This window comes from Myotis brandtii, unplaced genomic scaffold, assembly GCF_000412655.1.
Source record: "Myotis brandtii unplaced genomic scaffold, ASM41265v1 scaffold604, whole genome shotgun sequence".
NCBI lineage: Eukaryota > Metazoa > Chordata > Mammalia > Chiroptera > Vespertilionidae > Myotis > Myotis brandtii.
This window is the reverse complement of record NW_005370286.1, coordinates 1454594-1481156: the sequence shown is the minus strand read 5'-3', so window position 1 is coordinate 1481156 and position 26563 is coordinate 1454594. Positions and strand designations below refer to the sequence as shown.

Here is a 26563-nt window from a genome sequence, read left to right as displayed (position 1 = left end):
AGCCACTGCAAAGTGCCAGGGCCTCTTGGCTGAAGTGTCTTTTACTGGTTCATTTGGGAGGATTTGACAGGATTTGGGGCATGCTGTAGTTGTCTAAATCTCAAGTGTTCTGGAGAGGATGAGACCTGTGGTTGGTACTCTGTGCCACGTCACCTGCAGGCTGCAGGGGCTTCGTCTGCTACCGGCTTATCGTGTGTGACAACTTCCCCATCACCAGGGCCTGGACATGGCAGCATGTCTCCTCAGGGCCGCTCTTTCCTTGGCATTCTAGACATGAATACCCTGAGTATAAATCATTTCCCACGTTCACAAATGAGAAACTAGCAGGAAGCAGTTTTTAATGATGCATTAAAAGTTAATCACAACATGGGAGAAAACAGTGAGTGAGAGCCAGGCACACGAGGGTCTGACTTACGGGTAGATGTGTGGTGGTGTCCTTCTCTCTAACCACGAAAACAATGACCCATGAGGGAAACCCAAGTATCAACACTACTTTTCTTTAGAGTATTTAAATTTTTTAAATTGATTTTAGAGAGAGGAAGGGAGAGGGAGAGGGAGATAGAAAGATCAATGATGAGAAAAAATCATCGATCAGCTGCCTCCTGCATGCCCCCTACTGGGGATGAGCCGCATGTGCCCTGACCAGGAATTGAACCAGGACCTCCTGGTTCATAGGTCAACATTCAATCACTGAGCCACACCAGCCAGGCTCAACGCTACTTTTCTTTGTCATAATTAAAAGTCAGGTCTTCTCCCCAAAGGGGACACATACAAATCGAGGGGAAATGTGGAAGGGTATTTCTAAAGGCCAGTGTCACCTCAAGATAGGAGGCTGGAGAGATGTGCTCCAGGTGACAGTAGACAGGTCCATGATGTCAGCCTTTTCTGAAAAAACGTAGTGCAAATGTAGTTTCTAAACTCCGTTTTCATTCCTTCCTGTCTGAGCAGCAACAGCTCCATCTGGGGGACTGGCCTAGTCACCCAGCCTGGAGGCCTGGCCCCCAGCCACCACCGCTGATGGGGGACCGGCCACCGTGGCTACCAAGGCTTCCTGCAGCCTGATGGCAGAGGGAGCCAGGAGCAGGGCCAGGAGCCCTGCAAGGCCAGCGCCACTGCGGCCCCCATGAGCCAGGTCCCCTCTCCTTCATGCCGACGTCCTCCTCTCCTGGGAGACACACCTCGCTCTCCTCAGATGGGGCTGTGGATGTCTTAAAAGAGGAGCCGGCTCTGCCACCAGCGACCTGTGACAGGACACGCAGGAATCGGCCACACGGAAGGCTGGCAAGGACATCGTTGCCCGAGAATAAGTAATAACCAACACCCTGGGAAGGCCTTTCCTGGGGTCCTGCCAACTGCAGCGTCTCGTCCACTACAGGGTGGGCTGTACCCTGTCCTGAGCGGCCATCACTCACCCTCGAGATACTCCTGTGACTGCCTCCTGAAGACTTTGGACCCTCCTATGATTGGGCTCCAGGAGCATGGCAGCCCAGATGCACTCCCAGGCCATACAGGCCCCCATGTCCACTCTGCCCCCCCCCCATGAGCTCCCAGGCCACACCGGCCCCCACTCTACACCGCCCCCACCCCACACCAGCCCCCACATCCACACTGGCTCTCAGAATCTAAAGTCAGTCTTTGCTCAGGAAGGTTCCCCGCTCTCCCTCCAGAGCATCGGGACAGATCTGTAGGGAGCCCACGGCTCAGGTGAAAGAGCCAGGACATGTGGAAACAGTCGCAGAAAGAAACCCTGGTGAGCAGGGCAGCTCAGAAACGATCCCTGGAACAAGCTGAACTGTGAATCAACCGTGACTACTTTTTTATGTTCACTGCTTCAGTGATTTTCTGTCAAAAAATGCTAACAAGCATGAAAGTCCTTAAGAGCTTTACAATTTTTCAGTTTGTTCACCAATACATTCCGCGGCGCATTTGTTTCCCGGCTGCGGGTGACACGCACTCCATCACGCCTGTCTGCCTGACAGATCAGCGGCCACCGGCTCCTCACCCCACAGTCAGCAGAGCCCGCCTCGGACTTCCTGGAGAGCAGGCACAGCGACGAGGAAGGGCCCTGGAGACCACTGCAGAGCACCCAGCCCCCACCCACACAGGGGCAGGGACCCCGGCTCACAGCTAGCTGCCACCCGCTTGGGCCCTGCAGCAGGGGCCTACGGGGGCAGAGAAGCAAGGATGAAGCGACCACGCCATCAGAGACACTGACACAGGCAGGGCTCTGGGCAAAGAAACCAGGACTGCCCTCGTTCCTTCACCGAGGAATCAGGCACAGTATGGCTACGGCGCCAGCCCACACAAGTGAGCGTGGGAGACAGCAGGGACAGCTTGGGACAGGCATGACCGAAGGCAGCTATGTGACCAGGCTGTGGTAGATGGAGGGGAGGGGACCACTCCTTATGCCACAGGGCCATCTGGGGGGTCCCTGCCCCCACAGATGCTTCTTCCCTGTCCCTTCCCACATCCCCCGGCCAGGCAGAGCCCGGTGCCTGCTCCTCACTGAGGCTATTGCAGGCGGCAGTGCATGCAGACAGGTGCAGGGACACTGGTGGGGACTCACCCAGGGCACGCGTGACTTCCTTCTGTCATGCGTGTACGTACTGCATCTCCGAGCACCCAGCTCAGGGGGAAGTCCAGATCGAAGGTGTGGGAGGTATTCTTCTCACTGACACTCCAGCCACATGAGATGCCCAACACACCACTGATGGCCCTGCTTCCCTAAATGGGGATCTGAGTGCAGTGCCCCAGCACGAGTGAAGCAAGGCTGCTGGCTGGGAGGGTGGGCTCCCCATGGCACAGCAGGGCCACCAGCCGGACCACAGACCCAGACCAGCACTTGGGCTTGGCTGTGCAAATGCAGGAACTTGGCCAGAGGTGCTGGCTGCATGCCGGCTGGGCCTGGGGACACGGGTCAGCCATCAAACGCCTCTGGGCCCGGATGCTCACAGTTGAGAGAGGACACAGACAGAGAACAAGATGAAGACGATGTGTGAGGTGTGCATGGAGCAAAGGAGGAAGCACCATCGAGCATCAGAAATCTGCTTTTCCAGATTCCTCAAACCGACAGCAATGGACGGAAAGTGCAATGACTCCTCCTCACAGGAAACAGCCCCCTTACGGGCACAAACTCATTTGCAAATTGGCCAACTCTAAACTGAAGACAGCACCTGCCTGCCCAGAGCACAGGCAAAACGGGGCTAATGTTAACCAAAGTCACTTTTGTTGAGTTGGAATAATGTTAGCCACACTAAAAAATCAGGAAAGTCTATTCAACCTAAAGAATGTCTTCAGTTTTATGTCGATAATACCTGTAGAATGTGAATATGAAAATTATTCATACTCTGCTATTATTTCTTGTGGAATGTTAAGTTTCCTTAATCATAAGACATATAGAGTGATTTATATAGCCTTTACATGGAGTCAGATTGTAACAGAAATATTTCCCTTTTCAATTAAATCATTTAAACTCTGACTGCTTAGCAGCCATTAACCAGGTAACTAGGTATTTCACAGTGTTATTGATGCACAATTGATATTTACAAAACCGCACAGAGTGAATGGATGCAGTCAAATGAAGTCTGACCTAGCAGCCCCGGGCAGCCATCGTCACAGCCACAAAGCAGGCATGGCCCTGGCTCCCCAAGCTGTCCTGTGTCCCTGTCCCCTCAAAACCCCTACCTCCAGCCCCGTCCCTGGAAACCACAGCTGCTTTCTGTCTTTACAGATGAGCTTGCATTTTCAAGAATATGAGATAAATGGAGTGATACCCAAGGTACTCTTCCCTTGCCTGGCTTCGTGCACTCAGCACAGGTACGTTCCCAGAGTGCAGCACTGCTGTAGCAAAAGTTCTCGCTGCTGCGTGGCTCGGCAGGCGGCTTACCACTCACCTGCTGGTGGGCATTCGGGTCGTTTGCAGTTTGGGGTATTATCAGTAAAGGTGTCGTGAACATTTGTGTCCCAGTCCTTGTGTGGACATGCTTGCCTTGCTCTTAGGCAGATACCCAGGAGAGGAGTGGCTGGCTCACATGGTCGGTGCGTTTTCTGTGTGGTGGCGATCTGACATTTCCTCTACAGCAACGTATGAGAGTTCCGGTCTCCACACCCTACCAGCACATGACGTGGCCAGTCTGTTCAATTCCAGCCAGCAGTGGGGAACCTGTCATCTTCGCCAACAGTGTGGTCTTCATATGCTCTGCTCCGATGACCGATGGTATCGAGTGTCCTTCCATGGGCTTGTGAGCCATTTTCCACCTTATTTGCTGAAGTGTTTGTTCCGATCTTTAAAACTTCAGGAAGATTTGTGTGTCTGGCTAGTGGTAGGCTGTCGGAGTTCTTTATATATAGGGCTCCAGATAAAGTCCTTTGTCGGGTGTATTTGCAAATGTTTTCTCCTTGGCTGTGGACTGCCTATTTTTGTATCTTCTGAAGAACAAATATTTTTCATTTTGATGAAGTGCAATTGATAAATTTTTTCTTTTGTAAGAGAAAAGCCAAAGTTACCAAGATTGTCTCCTGTGTGCTCTGGTAGTTTTATGTTTTAGCTCTTCTGTAGATCTACGACCTGTTTCGAGCTTGATTTTTGTTAAGTTTCAATGTCAGAGTTGAGGTTTTGTCTTTTTGCTCATGGCCCTCTAATGGTTAGCACCATTTGTGAAAATACCCTCCTCCCCCTACTGAGCTGCCCAGTACCTTTGTCAGATATCAATGGTGGGTCAGAACGTGGAGCATCGCACGCCTCTCGTTAGCACCACTCCCGGCACCCACTGGGACAGACGCACTGACATCCTGGCTCAGGAGCAGGCCACCAGCAAACACAGCGGGTCCTCCGATGTGGAGAACACAAAGCACAGAGCGGGGCACAGGCTTCCACCTTTTCCCCTGGCCCCCGGGATTGAGCCCAGGGAGCCCTATGCCTGGCAGCTTCCCAAATCGGGGCATCAGTGACCGGGAAATGGTCACTAGGAACCCTGACTCTCAGGGGCAGCGGGATGTGTGTGTTTTAAGTTCTAAGTCCCCCCCAGACAAGTCTTCAAGTCTTCACCACCCACAACCACACAGATGCGGCCACTGCACCCTTTGTCTTTTCCAAGCTGTCTGTCCCTGGCACCTGCTATGCAGGGTGGGGGACTCGCCCAAGCTTTCAGGGGCCTCCTGAAGGATAAAATCCCAGAAGCACATGGTTCAGTGTCTCCTTGCGCCCGCGAAAAACCACGACATTGGAGAGTCGAGCCACCCACCCCACTGGGCCCAGCTGTGGGCAGCTGGCAGACCCTCAGGGTCATGACCCTGCTGGTAAAGGGGTTTGTAAGGGTCCAGGAGGGCTGTGCTCCGTCACCCAACCTTCAGCCACGACAGACCCAACGTCAGCTGGGAACACAGGGAGAAGATACAATTAACCTTGTGGCAACTGTCCTCCCCACTTGATGGCCCAACGTCAGCTCATCTGTTAGAGGGAAATAAAAAAGTCAGGCCTAAATGTATAAAAAATTATGATGGAAGCTCTAAATAAGGCAGGGACTGTGAGCTTATTGAGTCAAAAATCAATCAATCAATGAGCGAGTGGATTAGGAGCACCTTGTGAGCCCCAAAGAAATAATTTGCCCAAACACTGGGGTTTAACAGTGGAGGACCGAATTCCAACACTTTTAGGAAGTAAATAATGAAAAATCAATTCAAAGAAAAAACAGATCAAGAACCCTGCACTGTGACGTGCCGACACATTTATTGCTGAATCCCATTCCTCGGCTGACCCGAAAACTTCGGAAGGTGTTTATTTACTTTCAGCACCTTCCCGGGATCAATATTTTTAATTTGGATCCGAGTTATTATTTTTCACATCACAGCAGCGGGGAGCGGAGCAAAGTGGCTCATATTTTAGTGCTAAAAAGATCGATATGACAGCTTCACCTTCACTGCAGCCCGCCGCTGCCCGGCCGCACATCACTGCGTCCCGCGGGGCTGCAGGTGCCGCCAAGGGGGGCGCGGTGTTACCCCGCCGGCAGAGCAGACAGTGTGATTTAGCTGTGCACGGGGGCCCGGTGCCCTCGGAAAACCAATCTTGCTTCTCTCACTTCATCAGGCCTGTCTGGGCCACGGGCAGGGCGCAGGCAGAGACAGGCTGGTGGGGGCCTCTTGAAGCAGATTAGTTCCGCATCAGAAATGCATTTGCTTTCCTCCCCCTCCTTGGATCAAAGAACATCAGTAAACTCCATTAACTTTCCATATATTTCTCCTAAAATCTGATCAGGACAGCAGAGACAGGGAAGGGGCCATCAGAGGAGAGGCAGGGAGGGCGTCTCCTCAGAAGGAGCATGGCTTCCAGGCTGTCGCCCCACCACATGCATGGGAGGCAGAACCCCAGCAGCCACCCCGGGTAACCCTCCAGCAGATGCCCTGCTCTCAGAGGGAAGCCCGGCCCTCTTGGAGAACCGACTGCCAGGGCCGGTGGGGACCCTCCTCACGGCAACGCAAAAGGCAAAAGGGGGTGGGGGAGGCCCAGTTTATTGGGACCAGCAGTGAAGGCATCCTGGGCCCAGGAGCCACCAGCCGGGACATGGAGTGGGAGGCGCAGGCACACGGCTCCTCCTGGGTGAGGATTGACCCTCCAAGCGTAGACCGAGGTTCCTGGTGCCAGGGCTGCACCCAGGGGGCTGCACGGTCTGACCACAGGGAGGATCACCATCCCACTTTGCTGGGAACAGGACCTTGCTGGACAGGGTGGGGTTTGCAAAGCAATGCTCTGGGCCAGGGAGGGGGAGGTGCTTCCTGGGGAGGCTGCAGGGCAGCACTTGACAGTCAGAGAGCACTCCTCCTCCTCCTCCCTGGCTTCCATGTCACCCCAGATGAGCGAGGCCGCACCCCTGGGAAATCTCGACGTCTCTCAAATTCGTGTCCATGAATTTCTGGTTTAGCCATTCTTCTCCCCTCACAGAAAATGAAACTCACCTGTTGCCTCTTTCCTGAGACCAAATTATGGAAGAGATAAAGGTGTTGGCTGGGCAGCTGAAAGGCAGAGGACAAAGCCTGGACACAGAGCACCGGAGGCATCTCAGCCCGCAGGCCTTCCCGGTGTCCCTGGATGCTGCTGCATTTCAGGCACTGACAGATCTGACACGTCTCTGGCTTCAGGCCCTTCTGCCCAGACGGAACCCCACTTCTAGAGCTTTGAGGGGAGGTCAGAATGCCACGTGTTCAGGCAACCCTGTGGTCGCCAAGGACGTTTCCTCGATGGGCAGGGAGGCTCCAAGGGGCTGAGTGCCCACCGGCTGCCAGTACTTGCTGGAGAGCTTTCACACCCTTGGACAAGTTCTACTCCATGAGAGGGTTCCCTCCTCGCCCTGTTGGCTCCAAAGGCACCAGTTTGGAGCCAACAGCAAGGACAGCCTCTGCCAGCCGTCCTGACTGCGCTCACTGCCCCAAAGGGCTGCCAAATTGGTTCAACAAACCACAGTGCACAGTTCCAGCTGCTACACAGACACTTCTGGGGCCGACAGCTAAATGAGCAAGGATTGGCGAAGGCAGCGGCCAAACAGGCCTGTCCCACAACAGACACCGCCATGGGAGGCGTGAGGCCACAGCAATGGGCAGCCCTGTCCAGGCCACACAGGGACAGTCTCTGCCACCTGCCCTTTGAGACACGTGGCTGCCCCTCACTCTTCCCAGCCCAGCCATGGAGTGTGAGCAGGTTCGGGAGATTCTGTGGGTCCTGCTGTGTGCGAACCAGAGCGGCTTCAGGCTGGACTCCTTGACCTCCAGCTTCTCCATGAAGGGCCTGTTCTGTCTACCACTGAGCTGATCTGCCCAGAGAAAAGGTGCCAAACAAGCATCCTCACCTAGTCCTACCAACAGCACCACTGTCCCCAAATAAAAGGGGACCTTTGGGGTACTTGCATCAGCCCACAGCTCCTCAGGGGGCCCCTCTGATACTGTGTGTTGGGGTCCCCATGCCAGCCTATACATCTTTCCAGGAAACTCCTCCTCTCCCCCCATCCTCCTCCCCACAGGTCACCAGGTGAGGGGGGAAGACAGGTTCACCAGGTGAGGGGCAGATGGGCAGCCCCTGGCCGTGCTTCCTCGGGGCCTTCAGCAGCCCCCAGCAGCCCCGTGAATCACCCATACACAGCCCCTGCGGTCAGACAAACGACCAGTGGGAACAGTGGGGGCCCCTCATGCCGGATGCTTTACTCCTGCAGGAAACAGACAACAAGGAAATTATATGGAAACAAATCTGCAATTTCTTCCTCATTTAGCCACCTCTGAAGCCAGAGTATAGGAAAGCCGTCCCCTATCGACGTTCAGGCTTTGCGGGCAATAAGTGATGCGTTTTCCATGCTCCTTGGCGTGCCTGTGAAATTAGACACGTGACTCCTGGGCTCGCCGCCTCGGATCAATAGACACTTGGAAGCCTTGGAAAACTACTCGGGCACTTCCTCAGTGTCAAGGCCCGTGGGCCCCAGAGCGCCATGAAGTTAACCAAGTAACACCTGTGACAACAGCAGCCACCTGAGGCCTCCCAGGGAGTTCATTTCCCAGGAGGTGAACCTGGAAGGCTTTGGGTGGAAAGCATTTTCCAAGGGTCTGGATGACAGGCAGGTGCCAGGAGGCAGGGGGTTCTGGGAGAGCATTTGGGGGTGTCGGGGCCTCTGCGATGCCCAGTGTAACTCAGGCAGTCTCAGGGTCCCCTGTACCAGCACAGAGCTCAGTGTCTCCTCCTGAAACCTCCTCCCTAAGCTCCACTCAACTTGCCTGACCAGGCCATGTGGCCGTCCCTGAATGCCCTTGGGTGGAGTCCCCCAACACCTCCTTGTGCTCTGGAGCTGGTACCCACAGGGAACGGGGGGATGTGAGCTGTCCATCCTGAGGAGCTGGCACCGCCTAAGGAAAGCCCCCTCTCCTCCCCCCCGCCTTGGAGCCCGTCCTTGTAATGCAAAGGTCTCTCTCAAGTGTTTTTGTACGAATCATTTCTCCGACAGTCCCAGAATCATGTCACATGCCCGAATGTCAACACACTTGCACATGGACTTGATCGCTAAATCCAAAGAATTATCGGGGGGTGGTGACACTGTCCTCACTGGGTGGGACAGGACATGAACAAAAATATGCACAGTCCTTCAGATAAAGGGGCCCAAAGAGCTGAGGGCCAGGTGGGAGGGCAGCCTCAGGAATCTGGGGGCAGGGGACAGGCTTGCTCCAGGAGGAGGGATGAATGAGCAACAGCGATGCCGCTGCTTCTCCACCAGACTTGGTAGCATCCCCAACAACTGGTCTTGTCCCCAGAACATGAGATTCTGTCACCTGGCACCCACCACATGGTGCCCAGGAAGGACAGGGGCCTTAGGGGTCCCCAGGGGCAGCGAGGGTGCAGCAGATGTCCAATCACCTTCTCGAGGCTCTGAGGCTCCTCATCCACCGACCCTGCTATAAATACAGTGCCGTACACATCTACCACCTAACGTCTATTACCATGGAAGATACCTGGGGCCTTAAAACTTGCTGGTGATGAAAGCTGGAACATCATAGGTTTTGGGGGCAAATATAAAAACATTAGTGTGGTGTTGAAATGTGCAAATCTGCCAGGACTCAGGAGCATTAGATTCTGGGTTGTGGAGAGCAGGTGCAGTCAATCCCCCCGGGAAAGGCCATCTAGGCACCTGCTGCATGCTCACCCAGGGACAGCCCCTCCTCAGCTGGGTGCCAGTCCCTCTTTTCCAGACCCCTGGGTCCTCCCAGCAGTCCCAGGCAGGGGGTGGGGCCTAGGAGGTGGTGCCACAGCCATAGGGGTGCAGTCCCCTTCCCCTGCGACCTTTCTTCACTGCCTCATGGCTTCCAGCTCACCCTTGTCCCCACCTTCTCTCACCTCCCCTGATAAACCCACCTTTTCTTCCCAGTTTCCAAAGGTGGGGGCCCCAGACTCAGACCTCCCTGCAGCCCACATCTGTAGGATGTTGCCCAATCCATGGCCTTATATACATCTACACACCAATGGCCTCAGATTCTGCCTTTAGGCAGGCATTCTCCACTGAGCTGTGCTGGGGCATCACAGCCCCTGACCCTTGCAGGGAGGGCCTGGGTTGTGCACGTCTAACCCACACTGACTCACTGGCTCAGACGCGGTTATTGAGCACCCAAGATGTGCTGACGTGACTCCAGGCTGCAGGCCAGAGCAGGGACAAGCGAAACTGCTGCTCCAGGGGCCTGAGCTCAGGAAGACAGAAATCAGGACGTCGACACTGGCACATCTGGGGCCGCAGCCAGAAGGAAAGGGCCTGGGGCACTTGGGGGCCCTGGGCACAGTGTGTAAGCTCCTGGCCATCCCATCCAGCTCACTCGTGGCTGTGTTGACGCATGGGCCAGGGTCCTCAGTCCACCCTGTGATGGACATTTAAACAAGTTCCCAAGAACAGGACAGGGCCCAGCCTTTCAGGGCCAATGTCAACACTCCAGACTGGCAGTTCCTCTGGAGGAACAAACCTCCAACTCTCAAGGTTCAAGTGGAAAGTGCAGGCAGGCGATGACCCCGCGAGTATAAAGGCCCGGGGAGAGGGACACTGCCCAGGAGACAGCCAGTGGAGGCCAGTCTGTCTTCTCAACCTTCAATAGACCCGACAAGCCTCCTGCTCCAGTAAATGCCCACTCAGGATGCTTTTTAGGAGCAAACAAAATGTAACCTAATAATTTTTAAGTCTAAAAATTGGCTGCTGAGCACCTCCTATACTAAAATCTCAGGATACGAGGTGCTGCTTTGGCGCCATCTGCTGGTGAAGAAGGATGTCGGCCGCTTCCTGCCTCTGCCAGAAGACCCTCTAGGTCAGTGGTTCTCAACCTTCCTAATGCCGCGACCCTTTAATACAGTTCCTCATGTTGTGGTGATCCCCAACCATAAAATTATTTTCGTTGCTACTTCATAACTGTAATTTTCTACTGTTATGAATCGTAATGTAAATATCTGATATGCAGGATGTATTTTCATTGTTACAAATTGAACATAATTAAAGCATAGTGATTAATCACAAAAACAATATGTAATTATATATGTGTTTTCCAATGGTCTTAGGCAACCCCTGTGAAAGGGTCGTTCGACCCCCAAAGGGGTCGCGACCCACAGGTTGAGAACCGCTGCTCTAGGTGGAAGACCCTCCAGGGCCCGAAGCCCCCGCAGGCTGAAGCTCCACCCCCACCCCTGCCCATGTTCCTGTGCGCACAGCAACCCCCACCGTCATGTTCATGCACCAGGTGCCGCGTCAGGTTCAACATCTTTCTGGGAACAGGCCACTATTTTCTGATCCCTATTAATACCTGTGACAGCATTTATGTACAAGATAAATTCATTTCAATTTCCTTTTTCAATTAATGGCCTATTATTTGAACCACACTCAGCTAAAAATATTGCTCCAATACCATTAATCTTGAAAAATTAAATTTTCTTCCCTCTGACAGCCCGAGGCCACCAGGCTGTGGCAGGAGGGTGGCTTCTCGGCTGGCAATGCTGCTCAGCCCTGCCCAGGACCCGGGGGTGCAGGGTCCCTCCAGCAGGATATCCAGAGGCCCCCAGCAAAGATGGTTCCACATGTGACACACTGAGGGTGATGAACGGGCACGAAGGGGACAGCAATCCAGACAGGGCCCAGGGTCAAGCAGAGATTCATCGCAACTACCCTCCTGGTCGTGAGATGGAATGACAAACGCAAACCTCTCCCTGTGCCAACTATGGGACGAGCTCCAGACAGAGTCTGCAACAAGGCTGGCCACTTCTCACCCCTAGACACAGCTATCCCAGCTCTAGACTGGACAGTCACCATGCAACAAATTGGCTTTCCTCAGGCCACAGGTACGGCTGGATGAGAGGGGAGCGAGTGATGCCCCCACCCTTGGCAGGTGGGTCCAGCCTTCCTCCCCAACACTAGATGCTGTCATGTCCTGTGGATACGAACACCCACAGCCTTGGGGGCCTCAGACCTGGGTGGTTGGGCAGCTCCCTCTGTCGCTTGTGTCGAGTCCCTCCACCCAGTGAGGCCCTGTACACTGCACCGTCTCAGGCTCCAACCACACAGACTGCCATGTCCCCAGCTAACGTGCTATTGCTGTATTTACAAGGAAAACACTGCCATTCTAACTGTGAGATGCCATAGATTCTGGATACACCCTGGTTTCTGTTGTTTTACTTTTAAAAATCCTTGCATTGAAGGACAGACGAGATATACTATCATTGCTAAGTACTTCAATGTACCAACCGGATGGCGAGATCCTGCAGGGGCCATAACGGGCTGCAGCCTGCCTCCTCCCTCGAGAGCCCTAAAACCCCACATCACAGAAGCTGTCCTGTGGCAGACTGTCCCATCAGACAGCTGTCCCACCGTGTGAAAATCTCAAACTCTTGGTGTTGAAAATTACTTCCAAATTTTGCCATCAAATAATTTTTGAGAACCACAACTGTTGGCAAGAACAGTATTTCTTCAGTGAAAGTGCTGAGTTATGGGCACGCTCGTTTTTCAGGTTTTTGTTTTCCATTGCAAAAGGTGAAATGACATTTGAGATAAGTTTCCAGGGATGAGACAAGACCAAATGGAGCGCTCAGCACTGGTGCGCCTCCAACGTCCCACCACTTCTCTTCTCAGCCAACCAGACATTCTGGCTGGAAGAGAAATGAAATGATTATGTTACCTTGTAATGATATGAGACACAAAGCAGGTCATGGAGAACTAGCAAGATGAGAATTTTGAAAACAAATGGAAAACTTCCATACGAGGGTGGCAGCTCCTGTGAGGTGACGGTTTCTGAGCACATGTGTCAGGCTCCCTCCACAAGGAGCTGGTAACCCTCCCATCACTCTTTCTGAGGCTTCGGAGCGCACCTGGAGCCTTGCCATCGTCCTCTGACCGCCTGCACGCAGGCGGGCATCTGTGCAGTAAGTGACGCTGGGCCCTTAGCACAGATGTGCCACAGCCGGGAGCCGGTCCTGGATTCCGCCTGAAGGCCCCACCACCTGGGTCTGTGTTCCAAGACAGGCCCATCCTGATCCGCTGGAGAAGGCGGCTCAGACTGATAACCTTGCTAAGAAATCAGTTCACTGAATTCTCAATTATTCTAGTTTCTATTGCCCTGATTCCTGCTGTTATTTCATTATTTCCTTCCTTCTAGTTGCTTCAGGTTAATTTTCTTTTCCTTAGAGATTTTTCAAGGTAAGCACTTGATGCTAGAAATTTCTCTCTTAGGTGCACAAAGGGACTGGCAGAGCTTGGAGCAAGCCTGTGGCACAGGCAGCTGGGCACAGAAGACCAGACATGGGGCTAACCCCTCACCTGTAAGCCCCAGAACCCTAATTCTCCCTCATTTCCCACACACCAGGGCCCTGGCCTCAATCCTTGGCTGTCCACCTTCCAGCTACCACATGGGCCTTGTCTGTGCCAACTGATGAGCAGCCCACTAAGGGCACCTTGAGGAAGCAGCTGAGGTGCCATCTGCACTGTGCTGCCCTCCCCCACATAGATTTGCTGAGTTAGGGCACCCCCAAAGGCTGCAGCATGGCTGTAACATTTCAATGCAGGCAGATGGCAGGATGCTGTGATGGAGAGCAGGCCACCGAAAGAGAAGGGCCGCTTCGGCAGGTGCTCCCCTGGGGCAGAGGCACTTACTGTGAAGTGCTCCTGGGACCTGTAGTTCTCGTCCAGGTAGACGCGAGCCCGGTTATATTCCTTCATCGCATCGCTTGACAGCAGTTCTCTGGAAGGAAAAGAGTTCTTTAGTCAAGAGTCACAAAGACACCTCACCACTTACAGGTGTGCTGCTGAGGCCCAGGACGCTGGCCTGGACACCATGTATGACATCACCCTGGAGACACCACCAACCAGGGTGGGAAGAGGAGAGGGGGACAGACAGTGGGAAAGGAGAGGGAAGAGGGAGAGAGGGAGGGGTGGCAGGAACTAAAACCCAGAAGAGTCTATTGTAGGTGACCTATCATCTCTGTAAATGGGCTGGAACAGGAGCCACTGCACTAGAGGTTTGAGAATGCACCAGAATGGTGACAGAAAGCAAGGGCCTGCTCTGCTCATTGGTCTGGCCCCAACTGGTCTTGCCCCCATGACTGCAGGGGAGGAGAGGTGGAGAAGGACACAGGCACCATGTGATAGCCAGCGCATTGGTCCGGGTAGGAAGAGGATAAGCCTGGAAAGGACCAAACTGATCCTCAGACCTTGACTCCCACCAAGAGCAAACCCCAGAGTCTCTACAGGGAGAAAATAAACTTCAGACACGGAACAGCACAGAACATTCATGTCTACCATCACCTCAGAAATTACTGGCATGTGAAGAAGCGACAAAATATGACCCATAATCTTTAAAAAAGCAGTAAAAAAAAAAAAAAGAAGACCTAGAAAGAACAAAAATGATGGAATTCATTGAACAAACCTTGAAACAGCTATTATAAATATGATCAAAGATTTAAAGGAAAACATGAACATAAGGAAAGACAGAGATATGAAAACCACAAAAGAAACTTCTAGAGCTGAAAAATATATCAGAAATAATTTTACTGCAGGGACCTAAGTGTAGATTAAAACCTAAAGAAGAAAACGTCCTGGAATAAACAACACAGCACCAGAAACTATCCAGAGGAAAAATGACCTGCAAAAGATCAAGAGAGCTGAAGGGAACTGTGTGCCCACAAAGAGTTGAATGTCAGGAAGTCGGAAGGGCAGGACAAGAAAACAACATTTAGCCCAGCTGGTGTGGCTCAGTGGTTGTGCTTCCATCTATGAACCAGGAGGTCATGGTTCGATTCCCAGTCGGGACACATGCCCAGTGTATGAGCTCGATCCCCAATGTAGGGTGTGCAGAAGGCAGCCAATCAATGATTTTTTTCTCATCATTGACGTTTCTATCTCTCGCTCCCTCTCCCTTCCTCTCTGAAATCAACTAAAAACTATATATTTTTTAAAAGAAAACGTTTAAAGAAATAATGGACACACTTTACCCAAGTTTGATTACAATTATAAATCTACAGCCAATGTTATCTCCGATAAGCGTTTAATCTCCAAAATTTATAGGGAATTCATACAACTTAACAAAGGAAGCCAAACAATCCAATAAAAAAATGAGCAAAGGACCTAAATAGACACTTTTCGAAAGAGGACATACAGAAGGCCAAGAGACATATGAAAACATGCTCAAAGTCACTAATCATCTAAGAGATGCAAATCAAAACAACAATGAGGTACCATCTCACACCTGTCAGAATGGCTATCATCAACAAATCAACAAACGACAAGTGCTGACGGGGATGCAGAGAAAAAGCAACCCTCATGCACTGCTGGTGGGAATGCAGACTGGTGCAGCCACTGTGGAGAACAGTATGGAGTTTCCTCAGAAAATGAAAAATGGAACTCCCATTTGACCCAGTGATCCCACTTCTAGGAATATATCCCAAGAAAACAGAAACACCAATCAGAAAGGATATATGCACCCCTATGTTCATAGCAGCACAATTTACAATAGCTAAGATTTGGAATCAGCCTAAGTGCCCATCAGCAGATGAGTGGATTAGAAAACTATGGTATACCTACACAATGGAATACTACGCTGCAGTAAAAAAGGAAGGAATTCTTACCATTTGCAACAGCATGGATGGAACCAGAGAGCATTATGCTAAGTGAAATAAGCCAGTCAGAGAAAGATAAACATCACATGATCTCACTCATTTGTGGAATATAATGAACAACATGAACTGATGAACAAAAATAGAACCAGAGACATAGAAGCATCGAACAGACTGTCCAACCTATGAGGGAAGTGGGGGGAAGGGGGGTAAGAAATCAACCAAAGGACTTGTATGTGTACGTATAGGCATAACCAATGGACACAGACAGTAGGGGGTGAGGGCATGTGCTGGGGGGTGTGAGCGGCTGGGGAGAGGTCAATGGGGGAAAAAGGAGACTCGTAATATTTTAAAGAATAAAGAATTTAAATTAATTAATTAAACTAAAAAAAATTATAAATCTACAGCTTGAAAAAGCTACAAGAACCCCAAGCCAGAAAGACACAGAGAAAATCAGACTAAAGTGTGACATAAGTTGTTGTGAACCAGCTAAAAAACAGGACCCTCAAGTAGGGAAAAGACACATCACATACAGAGAAGCTGAAGAGGATGAGGCTCAAGTCTCTCAGGCCAGCGCAAGGCCGGACAAGGGGACGACAGCCTTAAAGGACTGAAAGAAACACGGAGAGGCTGGGATTCTGTTTACAACAAAAATGTCATTCAAACATGAAGACAAAGACTTTCTCAGAAAACAAAAGCTGAGAGAATTCATGGGGGATTTGTGCTAAATGGGACAGAGAAGTCCCCAGGCTGAAGGAATACGGTACCAGGTAGAAACCTGATCTCCACAGAGTGCTGCAAACGGCAGGCGGACATAAGCGATGTTAACTATTTAAAGCAAAATCATGCCAGTGTGGACTCTGTATAAAACCTCTCTGCCCACAGCACAGGCCGCCAGGGACAAAAGGTGCCATTGTGACCGGTCACTGGAGCTCCTGGACGTGCTGCACCTGCTGCTCACCTGCACTTTCTCACCTCTGTGAAATGTCATTTTCTGTGAAATGCCTCGCTTTCCCAAGGGGTGGTTTTCTTATTGACACACAGAGGTTCCTTATATATTTAATACTAATTTCTGTCAGGAAAGTGTGTTGCAGATATCTTTCCCCAAAAGTGGCTAAAACTTATTTTTAGAGTGCCTTTTGATACAGTTTTAAATTTGAACGTGGTGCAATGTATCACTCTTTTTGGGGGGGGGTAGGCTATACTTCTTGCACCTTCTTCTATGTGGCCTATGTTCATAGCAGCACAATTTACAAAGCTACACAGGGTGCGTGTGTGTGTGTGTGTGCGCGTGCGCGCGCGCGCACACGCACGCGCATAGCAGCCTCTGGCTCCGTCCTCCCACAGGCGACGGGCTCTGTCCCCGTCTTACTGTGACAAATGTAGCTGTGAGCTGCTAGGTGAAGACCAGTCCTGTCTGTCCATCTGTCTATCCATCCTCAGCAGCAGCAGACCACACAAGGTGTAACCTCTGGCACACATGGATGGGACCCCTGCCTGGAGCCCAGGGCTAAAGTCTCAGAGCCCAAGGCATCACAGTCACCCTCTGAACTCCTCCCAGGAGGCACGCTGTCACCCTGTGGCTCCTCTCTCCCAGGAGGCACACTGTCACCCTGTGGCTCCTCACTCCCAGGAGGCATGCTGTCACGAACTTGGGCCACACCTTTTCTCTTTGGAAAACTGGCTCACCCACGGGGCTTCACCATAGTGAGGCTACACCCACGTTTCCATAGAAAGCACCCCAACACCCTGCCCTGGGAGGAAGCAGGGCCATGGCATGCGCCCAGACTTACTTGACGAACTTGTCCACATGTGACATGGAGGCTTCGTAGTTCTTCCCCCCGAACTCCTGGCAGTGCAGGGCCATGAAGTGCGGCTTGTGCGTGTGGACGACCTGGGGAGGAAGCATAGGACAGGGCCGTTGAAACCAAGGGTCCCTATGACTTTAAATTTAGTTTTAGATCCTGGCTCTAGAAATCATCTCTCTCTATATACACACCCCTCAGAGACCCAGTCTTTCCTCCAAATAATCAGCAATGCCCGAGGCAGAAGACAGAAGCCTGGACCTGAGTACTGGTCACACAGTCTGGACCTCTGCAGGCTAATGGTAACATCTGGACCTGAGTTATGTGTCAGCTCCCGAGCCCGAAGGTGAAACACTCCCTGACTACTTTCCCACGAGATGGGACAGAGGGTCACTGGGGCACTGGGGCAGTGACCTCAAGCTGCCCTCAAGACCTGAAGAGATGATTCATCACCCCCTCCAACCAATCAGCTCCCAGCACGACTCCAACCCCTAACCCCTGAGTCTTGCGACTTTGCCCTATACCATTGTAACCTACACGCCATCAGAGAGTTTGGGCTTCGAGCATTGGCTTCCCGTCTGGATGGCACCATTCATAAGAAAGTCACCAATATTTCTCCACTAGAGTCCTCTGTGTTTGTATCTGGCTCTGCCAGCGCTGGCTGGACAGACCCCCTCTTCTATACACCACCAGGGGTTGCACAGGGCTGCACGGGCACCGTCACGTCTGTGAGGAAGGGGGCTGGCGGGACAAATGGCCCCACGTCTGCAATGGGGCTCTGACAACCGCTGGGTCATAACACAAAACTGCCTGACCCCCTGCAGCTAACTAACCACACTGGGAGATTGGGTGACCGGTGCGGACATGGTGGGCATCTCAGGGTGACCCCCCTTGAGGGCTCACTCAGCAGCTGAGTGACTCACAGGTCATGTGAGTAGGTGTTGACCAGCACCTGCTCACAGAGGAGACAAGGCACTCGCCAGCCCTGCCCTGGAGCACCAGGGGTGGGGTGTCACCAATGGGGCCACTGTTAGGGTGATGAGGTAGCTTTGCCACAACAGCCACCAAAGGGCTTCGCCCAGCCCGCAGGGTGCAGGGAGGGAGGGCTACTTGGGAGTCAGGAGGGGCCGGTAAGGGGGCTACAGGGATTTCACAGCAAGGACCAGCTTCGGGGACACCAGGAGGCAGAGGGAGGTGAGGCAGCCTGCCCAGCAACACTCAGAGAAATCACATCCACCTGCCACACCCAGCAGGGAAGTCCCACTCTCTCCAGAGCCCACAGCCCGTTGGCCTGCCACCCCCACCCAGAGCTGCCGCCAGACAGACAGCAGCAAATAAACCCAGAGAAAGAGAAGAAGGAAACACTGAAGGATGGAGAGCAGTGGGACGGAAACAGATGCACAGTCAGGGCCAGCAGGCCAGAGTGGTTCTGTGACGGGACGGGACTGGTCACCCCTGGCTAGACCGAGAAGAGCAACACCGCGGCTACCAACGAACAGGAGAGATCACAAAGACCCTGCAGGTGTTTCCATGGTAGTAAGAGCACCTTACGTGGCATCACAGACTTGCAACATTGGCACCCAGACGTGCGGGAGGCCTTGAGGCTGACTCAGAGGAGTGGCCAGAAAGCCTGGGGTCTGAAAACTCGGAAAAGCCTCGGCTCATCACACATCCAAAGGGAAGAGAATGCAGGGCGTGGGCCCCGTGTGAGACACAGATCTAGGGAAGGAAAGAGACGAAAGGGGGAGAGGCAGCCGTGGGCAACTGGGCACAGAGGAGAAGAGACGGAAAGGGGGAAATGGACCGCAAGCCAAGGAGGACTGGTCACGTCACCGCAAGGCAGACATACTCGAGGTCTCCTAGCATACCTGGACAAGCTGGACGGACAGAAGAGGGTGCTGTTAAACCAGGAATCCCATAAAACATCCTAGTAGCAGTAAGCTGAAGGGAGAGAAGTTCAACAAGTCCCTACAAAGCTGCTGCAAAAATAAGAAAAAATTTACACACATAAACCAAGAGAAGGGCTCCACCCAGAAAAAGAATCACAAAGCAGAGTGGAATTACAAGCCTACACTGCAAACTGAATTACATGCATTCAAACAAGCATTTGAGAAAATGGAAAACCAAAATCAGAAACTTAAAACTAAAATAGAAATTTGGAAGGGGGGGTTGGTTGGGAGAGAAAGAGTGCTGATTAACCCAAGGGAAGAAACAAAAGAAAAAGACAAAATCATCCCAGAGAAAAAGTGCTCAGGAGAGAATCGACTAGAGGGAAATTCACAATGGCACTGACACCAGAAAGACCAACCAAGAGAGTAAAGATGACAACGAGAAAATGGGAGAGAAAGACATGAAAACGAAGGTGAGCAAAGAAGAACATTCCCATCATCAAAGTCCCCGGAGAGAGACCAAAAGGGGACCAAACTAATATTTAAAATAATAATCCAAGAAAACTTTCCAAATAGAAAAACACTGAACTTACACAATGAAAGGGCTCACTGGGCACCTGAGAAAATTAACCCAAAACAATCAGCTCCAAGCCGAATCCCAGTCAGAACACGAGATTTCAAAGATAAGGATACAATCCTCAAGGTCTCCAGGGACAAAGATCAGTTAACATTAAAATAAAATAAAGAACAGATTGGCACCAGACTTGTCAAAACCAACATAAATCAAGGCGGCAATGGAAGAACTTTTTTTTTTAATCTCAATGAAATAAAGCGTAAGCTAAGGATTACCTGTTCTGCCAAGTATCCTTCAAATACCAAAGTCATAGAAAAACAGTTTTCAATATACAAAAACCTAGGAAATGTCATCTCCGTCAGCCCTTTATGAGGAATCTGTGAGAGCAGGGCTGGGCAAACACTTTCCATGAGCCAGATCAATGTTTTAGGATTTGTGGCCACAATGTCTTCGTGGGAACAGATCCACTCTGTCAGTGTGGACATGAGCAGCCAGAGGATGCTACAGGAGTGGGCATAGCCACGCACCAATAGAACTTAATTCCAAACCAGGCAGCAGGGGTGGTTTGGCTGGGGGTGAGGGGTAGTTTGCTGACCCATAATACCGTCTACTGGGTTTTCAATGTACACCAACATCATACACGTGCCATTTGATTTCAAGATTTCTACATTTACATGAAGCAGTATAATGTCAACTCAAACATTTAGACCCATAGATCATAAATCTAGATCAACCACTTAAAATGTTTTAAAAGCCAATAAAAAAATTAAAATGGAATGCAAAGAAACTGAATAATCCACAAGGAAAGGGGAATGGAGAAACAAAGGAACAAAAGCCGAGGGTATGAACAGAGAGCAGCAACGACGTGGTAGACACAGATTCCAATGTCAGTGGTCTAGACTGCACCGTGCAGAAAGGCAGCCTCGGGTCCTAGGGGGCTGCTTAAACTAATGAAAATTAAAGACGTTTAAAATTCAGCACTAGTCGCATTTCAAGTGGTAAATAGCCACACGTGGCCAGTGGCTACAGTGCTGGACAGCACAGAAACGGAACATTCCCACCATCAGAGAAAGCTCTGCTAGGCCAGACAAGCTGGCTAGACACTGCAGTCTCAGGCGGGGAGTGACGGCACGCAGAGCACAGCACAGAGGCACTGCTGCCTGTCAGAGGCAGACCTCCAGCAGAGAGACACGGACAGACCAGTCACAGGTAGGAAAGAGGCAGCGTGCACGGGAGGCGAGGAAGGCTGGTGTGGCCACGTTAGTGAGACGAAGGACTGCAAGACAAAGAGAACATTTGTAGTGACCATGACACTTCATCAAGAAGATGGCACAACCATACATATGCATGTGGCTGAAAACAGAAACACGCACACACGTGCACAGGCACACAGTGTGTATGTGTACGGCACACACAGTCAGCCAAGACACAGAAGACACCGTCAACACCTTGATCTAAAACCCAGGCAACAACTACAGACCACACGCTCTTCCAAGGCCTCTCTCTGAGAAAGGCCTGTACTGGGCCATAAACAAGCCCCAATGGACTCTGAAAGATGGAATCAGAAGGACTCTGTTTTCTGACGACACGGAAGCAAAATCAAACTGAGGAAAGGCGACCAGACCACGAAGAGTGCATTGTTTGATTCCACTTACATGGAACTCTAGACAACGCAAACTGATGGACAGTGAGTGACAGAAAGCAAGCTAGTGGCTGCCCAGCGTGAGGCTGGAAGGAGGCAGTGATGAGGTACTAGGAACCTGTGAGGGCGATGGACACGCTCATTCTCTGGATCACGATGGCTTCCCAGTTGTAGACGTACCACAAACCCATCAAACTTCACACTTTAAATATGTGAAGTCTACTGTACATCAGTTTATATCTCCATAGCATTGTGAAAAAGTTAATTTCTACCAAAATACTGTTTCATTTCAATATACAAACTACAAATAATTATGAGACAACTGGTAAGGTCTGAATGCTGACTGGGTATTTAATGATATGATGTGAGTGTTAACCTTAGATGTAATAATGACACTGTGAGGATTGGTTTTTTTAAAATATATTTTTATTGATTTCACAGAGGAAAGGAGAGGGAGAACGAGATAGAAACATCAATGATGAGAGATAATCATTGATTGGCTGCCACCTGCATGCCCCGCACTGCGGATTGAGCCTGCAACCCTGACAGGTAATCGAACCATGACCTCCTGGTTCATAGGTCGGCGCTCAACTACTGAGCCACACTGGTGGGGCTATGAGGGCTGTTTTAAAAAATCTTTTAGAGAGACATACTGGAGTACTCATCAGTAAATGACACAGACCAGTTGCTGCTTTAAGTGGTTATGGGGCGGGAGGCGTGGGTGGAGGCACAATTGAAATAAACTGGCCGTGAGTTGGAAACTGTTGAATGGAGTTCACTGTACTGTCCTTTCTCTGTAAGTTTGAAATTCGCCATAATAAAAAGTTTGCTGACCACACTCATTGAACTCAGTGAGATCAAAACCAGAAATCCAAAGGATTCCTCACCGTCCTGCCACCCAGGGCAGCACCGTCTGGCCCATTGGAGGTCAATCTGGACTGGACACTGCTCGACGCTGCCCTATGAGCATGGGAAATGTGATTTCCTATTAATCTTTGATCTTCCCTGGCTTCTTAATGGAAGGCAAGCAGGAAAGAGATACTAAGGTCTCTTCTTACGCCCCTCTCTGGAAGCATCTGGAAAACTACTCTGCCAGAAAACTCTCGGGAGGGCAGGTGCCCCAATCAGATGGTAAGACCTCCAGCGCTTGGGCATCTGTAACCACATCACTCAAAGGGCAGCCTGAGACACACAACTTAGAGACTTCATTTCAAAGACATTTAATTACTGCATAAGATGAGAAATTCAAAATCGCTCATCGGAAGATGATCATTTTCGTGACATGCTGTGAGAAATTTTTGCTAACAGTAAAAATATTTTCTCTGCAAGTGAGTGATGCTGTGGGGTACTCCATGGGGCAAATGTAAGCCTCTGTGATGGCACCATAACTCTCGCTGACTCGGGAAGTAAGGCAGATGGGAGCAGAGGCTGGGCTCCCGGGGCTGTCAGCCTGGACCATGCCCTCCACCGGGCACTCACCAACAGAACCCCAGTAACAGGTGGGACTTGTGTTGCAGCTTGAAAAAGAAAGCTAAGGCTGGTTTCTGAACATCCCAGGAATCACGGCCCTCGGGACAGATGTGTCCTCAATGGTCAGCGAGACAGCACCTGCTCAACCTGCTGTGCAGGCATGGTGTGCTGGTAAGTGTCAGACAGCCAGCTCACTGGGGCAAAACCAGTTTCACTGTGCAAACACCCCCACGAGGCCCATGTCCAGCTCCTGATGTGACGTCACAGAACACAGAGTTCGGGCACACACTGCTATAGCTCCCTGCTAAGACACAACATAAATAACCAGGATCCCAACAGTAACACATAGAAAGCCATTAGGAAGTAATGAGTGCCAGGCACTCGCTACCTTTGGTTTTAATATGATTTACTCAGTTGGAGGCTTATAGAATTAGATGTTTAATACTGCTCTAGTGAGCACATGGCTCCCATTCCTGGCATCTGCCAGCTCCCTCAAACTGGCCCAGGTCACTCTGCAGGGCAGGGCGGTCCCAGAAGCATGCCGCTTGGATGCTGCTCTGTCACTTCCTGGAGGGACCCCATGCCCGTGCCCAGGGCTCTCTGAGTGTCCACTTCCTAGGAGCCTATGCTCATGGATGGTCACTGCACACAGACTGGACACAGTGGGGGCCCCCGCCTGGTGGTATGAGTCCACGCCACCCTGAATGCTGGGAGATGGGCTGTGGGACAGAGCTGCTGGCCTTCCCCAGGCTGGGAAGGGGCTCTGGAACCTGCCTGGTCCTGGACAAGATCCCTGCAAGGCCGACGGCACCGACATCTTGAGGACAGTGCAGGGCAGGGATCTTGTCTGGGCTGGGAAATGCATCTCAGTAAAGCAAGAATTCAACACGGGCCTCCGCCCATCCCAGCTGCAGCTCACATCCCGCCTGACAGTGAGGCTGGCCTGCCTTCACCTGGGACGACACGCAAGTCACTGCCCAAAGCTGCACATTTGCTTGACCAAAATTCCACAAAAAAAGGAGCTGCTTCTAACTTTAGGGGGGAAATAGGCAACTGATAAAAATACGTGGGTTCTTTCATAGGAAAGCTAAAGAAAACTATTTTGGAAAAGAGCGAATTACAAATTTTGGCAGGAAATAGCAGAGAGAATTAAAAACAACAACACAGCAACCAGCCAAACAGAAAGCAGCTCCCCGTTCCTGACGCTATGCAGGTGGCGAGCAGGGGCAGCTCTGGGTTCCCAGGCAGCGCACGGCAGTCCGTCACGGCCCCTCGCTGGCCAGGAGTCAGCGTTAAAAATAGAAACGGCCAGGCCTTGTTAGGCTTTCTCCAAAGAGGAGTATCTGAGTGACCTAAAAAGGAATTACATCCTCCAAACAGCCCAGTGGGATCCTGATACCCAAGATAAGGAGTAGAAAAAGGACAAAGAATTTCTTGAGAGGAAAAGAGGGCTGCCACTTACCAGCTGCGCTCTGCAAACACCCTGCCCTGAGCTCATCTGCTCACCCTCGGCCTGGGGTGGATGCCAGGCTGCCCACTCCTCTTTCCAGGGCTGTGCTGTGTGGGTGCAGCTCCGTGCAGCCCTGATTGGACACCCTCCTGGAGTCCACCGATGGGGGCAGTGGCTGCCAGCAGTGTGGACAGCAGGCACGCATCCTTGCTTCGTGCACACGGGAAGCCACACATTTGTGTGACCTCCCCCTCAGGCCTCATGGCCGCCCATCAGTGAAGGTGTCTCCCTGCCCACGTGCTCAGGATGTGCGAACCACCGTCCACTCTGAAGCAGAACTAGGGTTTTCTTGGTAGGCACTGGGTGGGCTGGAGGGCTGACTGCGAAGGCTGAGCAGCAGGCCCCTGGGCAGGAGAGCCACCATTTATTTACACTGATCTGGACAGCTGGACAAGAGGCTGCATTTTCAGAGACAGAGATGTGGACGTAGGGACACTTCACCAAACCTGTAGATCCGGGACATCAAAGCTCCACGTGAACTGATGAATCTTAACCAGAAAGCACTTTCCCTCTAAGGGAGCAAGCAGGAGCACATGGGCTCCTGCCATGCCTCAGGCGCTCACCTGTCTTTGTACTGACTGCAGGGGCCAGTGGTGACCACAGCCTCAAGCTCACAGTGCAAGATGCCACAGAGCCACCTCTGGGAACCTTCTCCCTGAAGCCAGCCTGCCTAGCAGACTTCCATTCAGCCCTATGGCTGCTGGACCATATCAAGTTCATAGGTGACCACTCAGGGGCCAGATAAACCTGCCCTCTCTGCTCCATCGCAGTGGCATCCCACAGCCCCTGACTGTTTCTTCCTTATCAAGACCCCTCCCACCAGCCCTAATCTTCCAAAGGGCCTGCCCTGGCCCCCAGGATAGCCCCAGCTGCACCCTCCCAGATGTCGCCGGACACTGTCTCCTCGTCACCCCCATTGAGAATCCCAAGTGAGCCCCGAAGAGCTCCCAGAGGAGCTGTCACTCCTCTTCCCTCAGGTCCTGAGGTCCCACCCTGCCTACTGGTCCAACTGAGATCCTCCTCTTTGCTCAAGGGTCAGATCTGCCCTCTCTGTTCCCCTGCAGCAGGTGGCCTGCTCTCTGTCACTGAAAGGGCCACCTCCCCATCTCTGCTGCCTTCTTCCTCCACCCTGCCTGGCAGGGGAGGCACACCTCACCCCTGCCAGCACTGCTGACCCGACTCCACTACCCTCTCCTCCATCGATGGACACACAGTCCAGTCTCTTCAGAACCTCCTGACAGGCACCCCCAGTGAGACCTGTCGCCAGATCCATGTCCCCTGCTTAGCCACTGGTATGGCCTTTGGAATCACGGGCTCCATCTTGTGACTGCGACTACTTCGCTGTGGGGCCTGGGAGCCTCTCATGCCCTCTTCAAACCTCACTGTTCTCATCTGTAAAATGGGGTGCTGAGCATGGCCACACCACCGCTGCTCCGATGGGGGAAGAAGGCCAGGTGCAGCTGGCAGCGGTGCCCTGCACAGCAGCAGGAACCACATGGGAGGAACAGAAGGGGAAACATGAGCCCACAGATCGCCTAGAATCCAGCAGCGATTCTAGCATTTCTATGCGCATGAACTCAATATAGCTGTCTTCAACATGACAATGAACATTACAGCATAAGCTATTTCCCAAATCATTCTAAGTCCAGACCATCGGAGCAGGGCTGTGAGCTCACACAGGACCTTTTTTAAAGGGCCTGTGAGGACCTGGCCCTGTTGGGGCTGCCAGGTGGAGAGGAGGCAGGAAGGAGGCAGAGGCTGGAGGAAGCCAGTGCAGCCAGCCAGGGAGTACAAGGCACTGACAGGTGGGATGGGAGATGGGAGATGGGAGAGACAGAGAGAGGGTCCAGTGGGACCCGGATGGGCTAGAGGAAGCCAGCTGTCTGTGGGGGCAGAGGGTGGAGACACTCAAAATCTAAAGAGCCCGGGAGCTGGACAGGTACACAGGTACGTCTGGAAAGAACAGAAAGGCTCCAGCCTGAAATCAAAACCTGGGGAGTCAGGAGCACCTGGAGATGGGACTCACCGTGGCTGCGCAGTGGGGGAGCTGGGAGAGAGCAGGGCCCTGAGCCCCACAA

General features: G+C 52.0%; 1 protein-coding gene across 5 annotated transcripts in view; it reads right to left on the bottom strand.

Moving 5' to 3' along the window:
• The window catches only part of INPP5A (inositol polyphosphate-5-phosphatase A), a 193194-nt gene that overhangs the window by 69245 nt on the left and 97386 nt on the right, over positions 1 to 26563 (bottom strand). For all 5 annotated transcript variants that reach the window (XM_005879657.2, XM_014550578.1, XM_014550576.1 and 2 more), the window contains 2 exons: positions 17389 to 17489; positions 13638 to 13725 (listed from right to left, as the gene is read on the bottom strand). In XM_005879657.2, coding sequence (XP_005879719.2) covers positions 13638 to 13725; positions 17389 to 17489 — 189 coding nt within the window. The remainder of the gene's footprint in view (positions 1 to 13637; positions 13726 to 17388; positions 17490 to 26563) is intronic.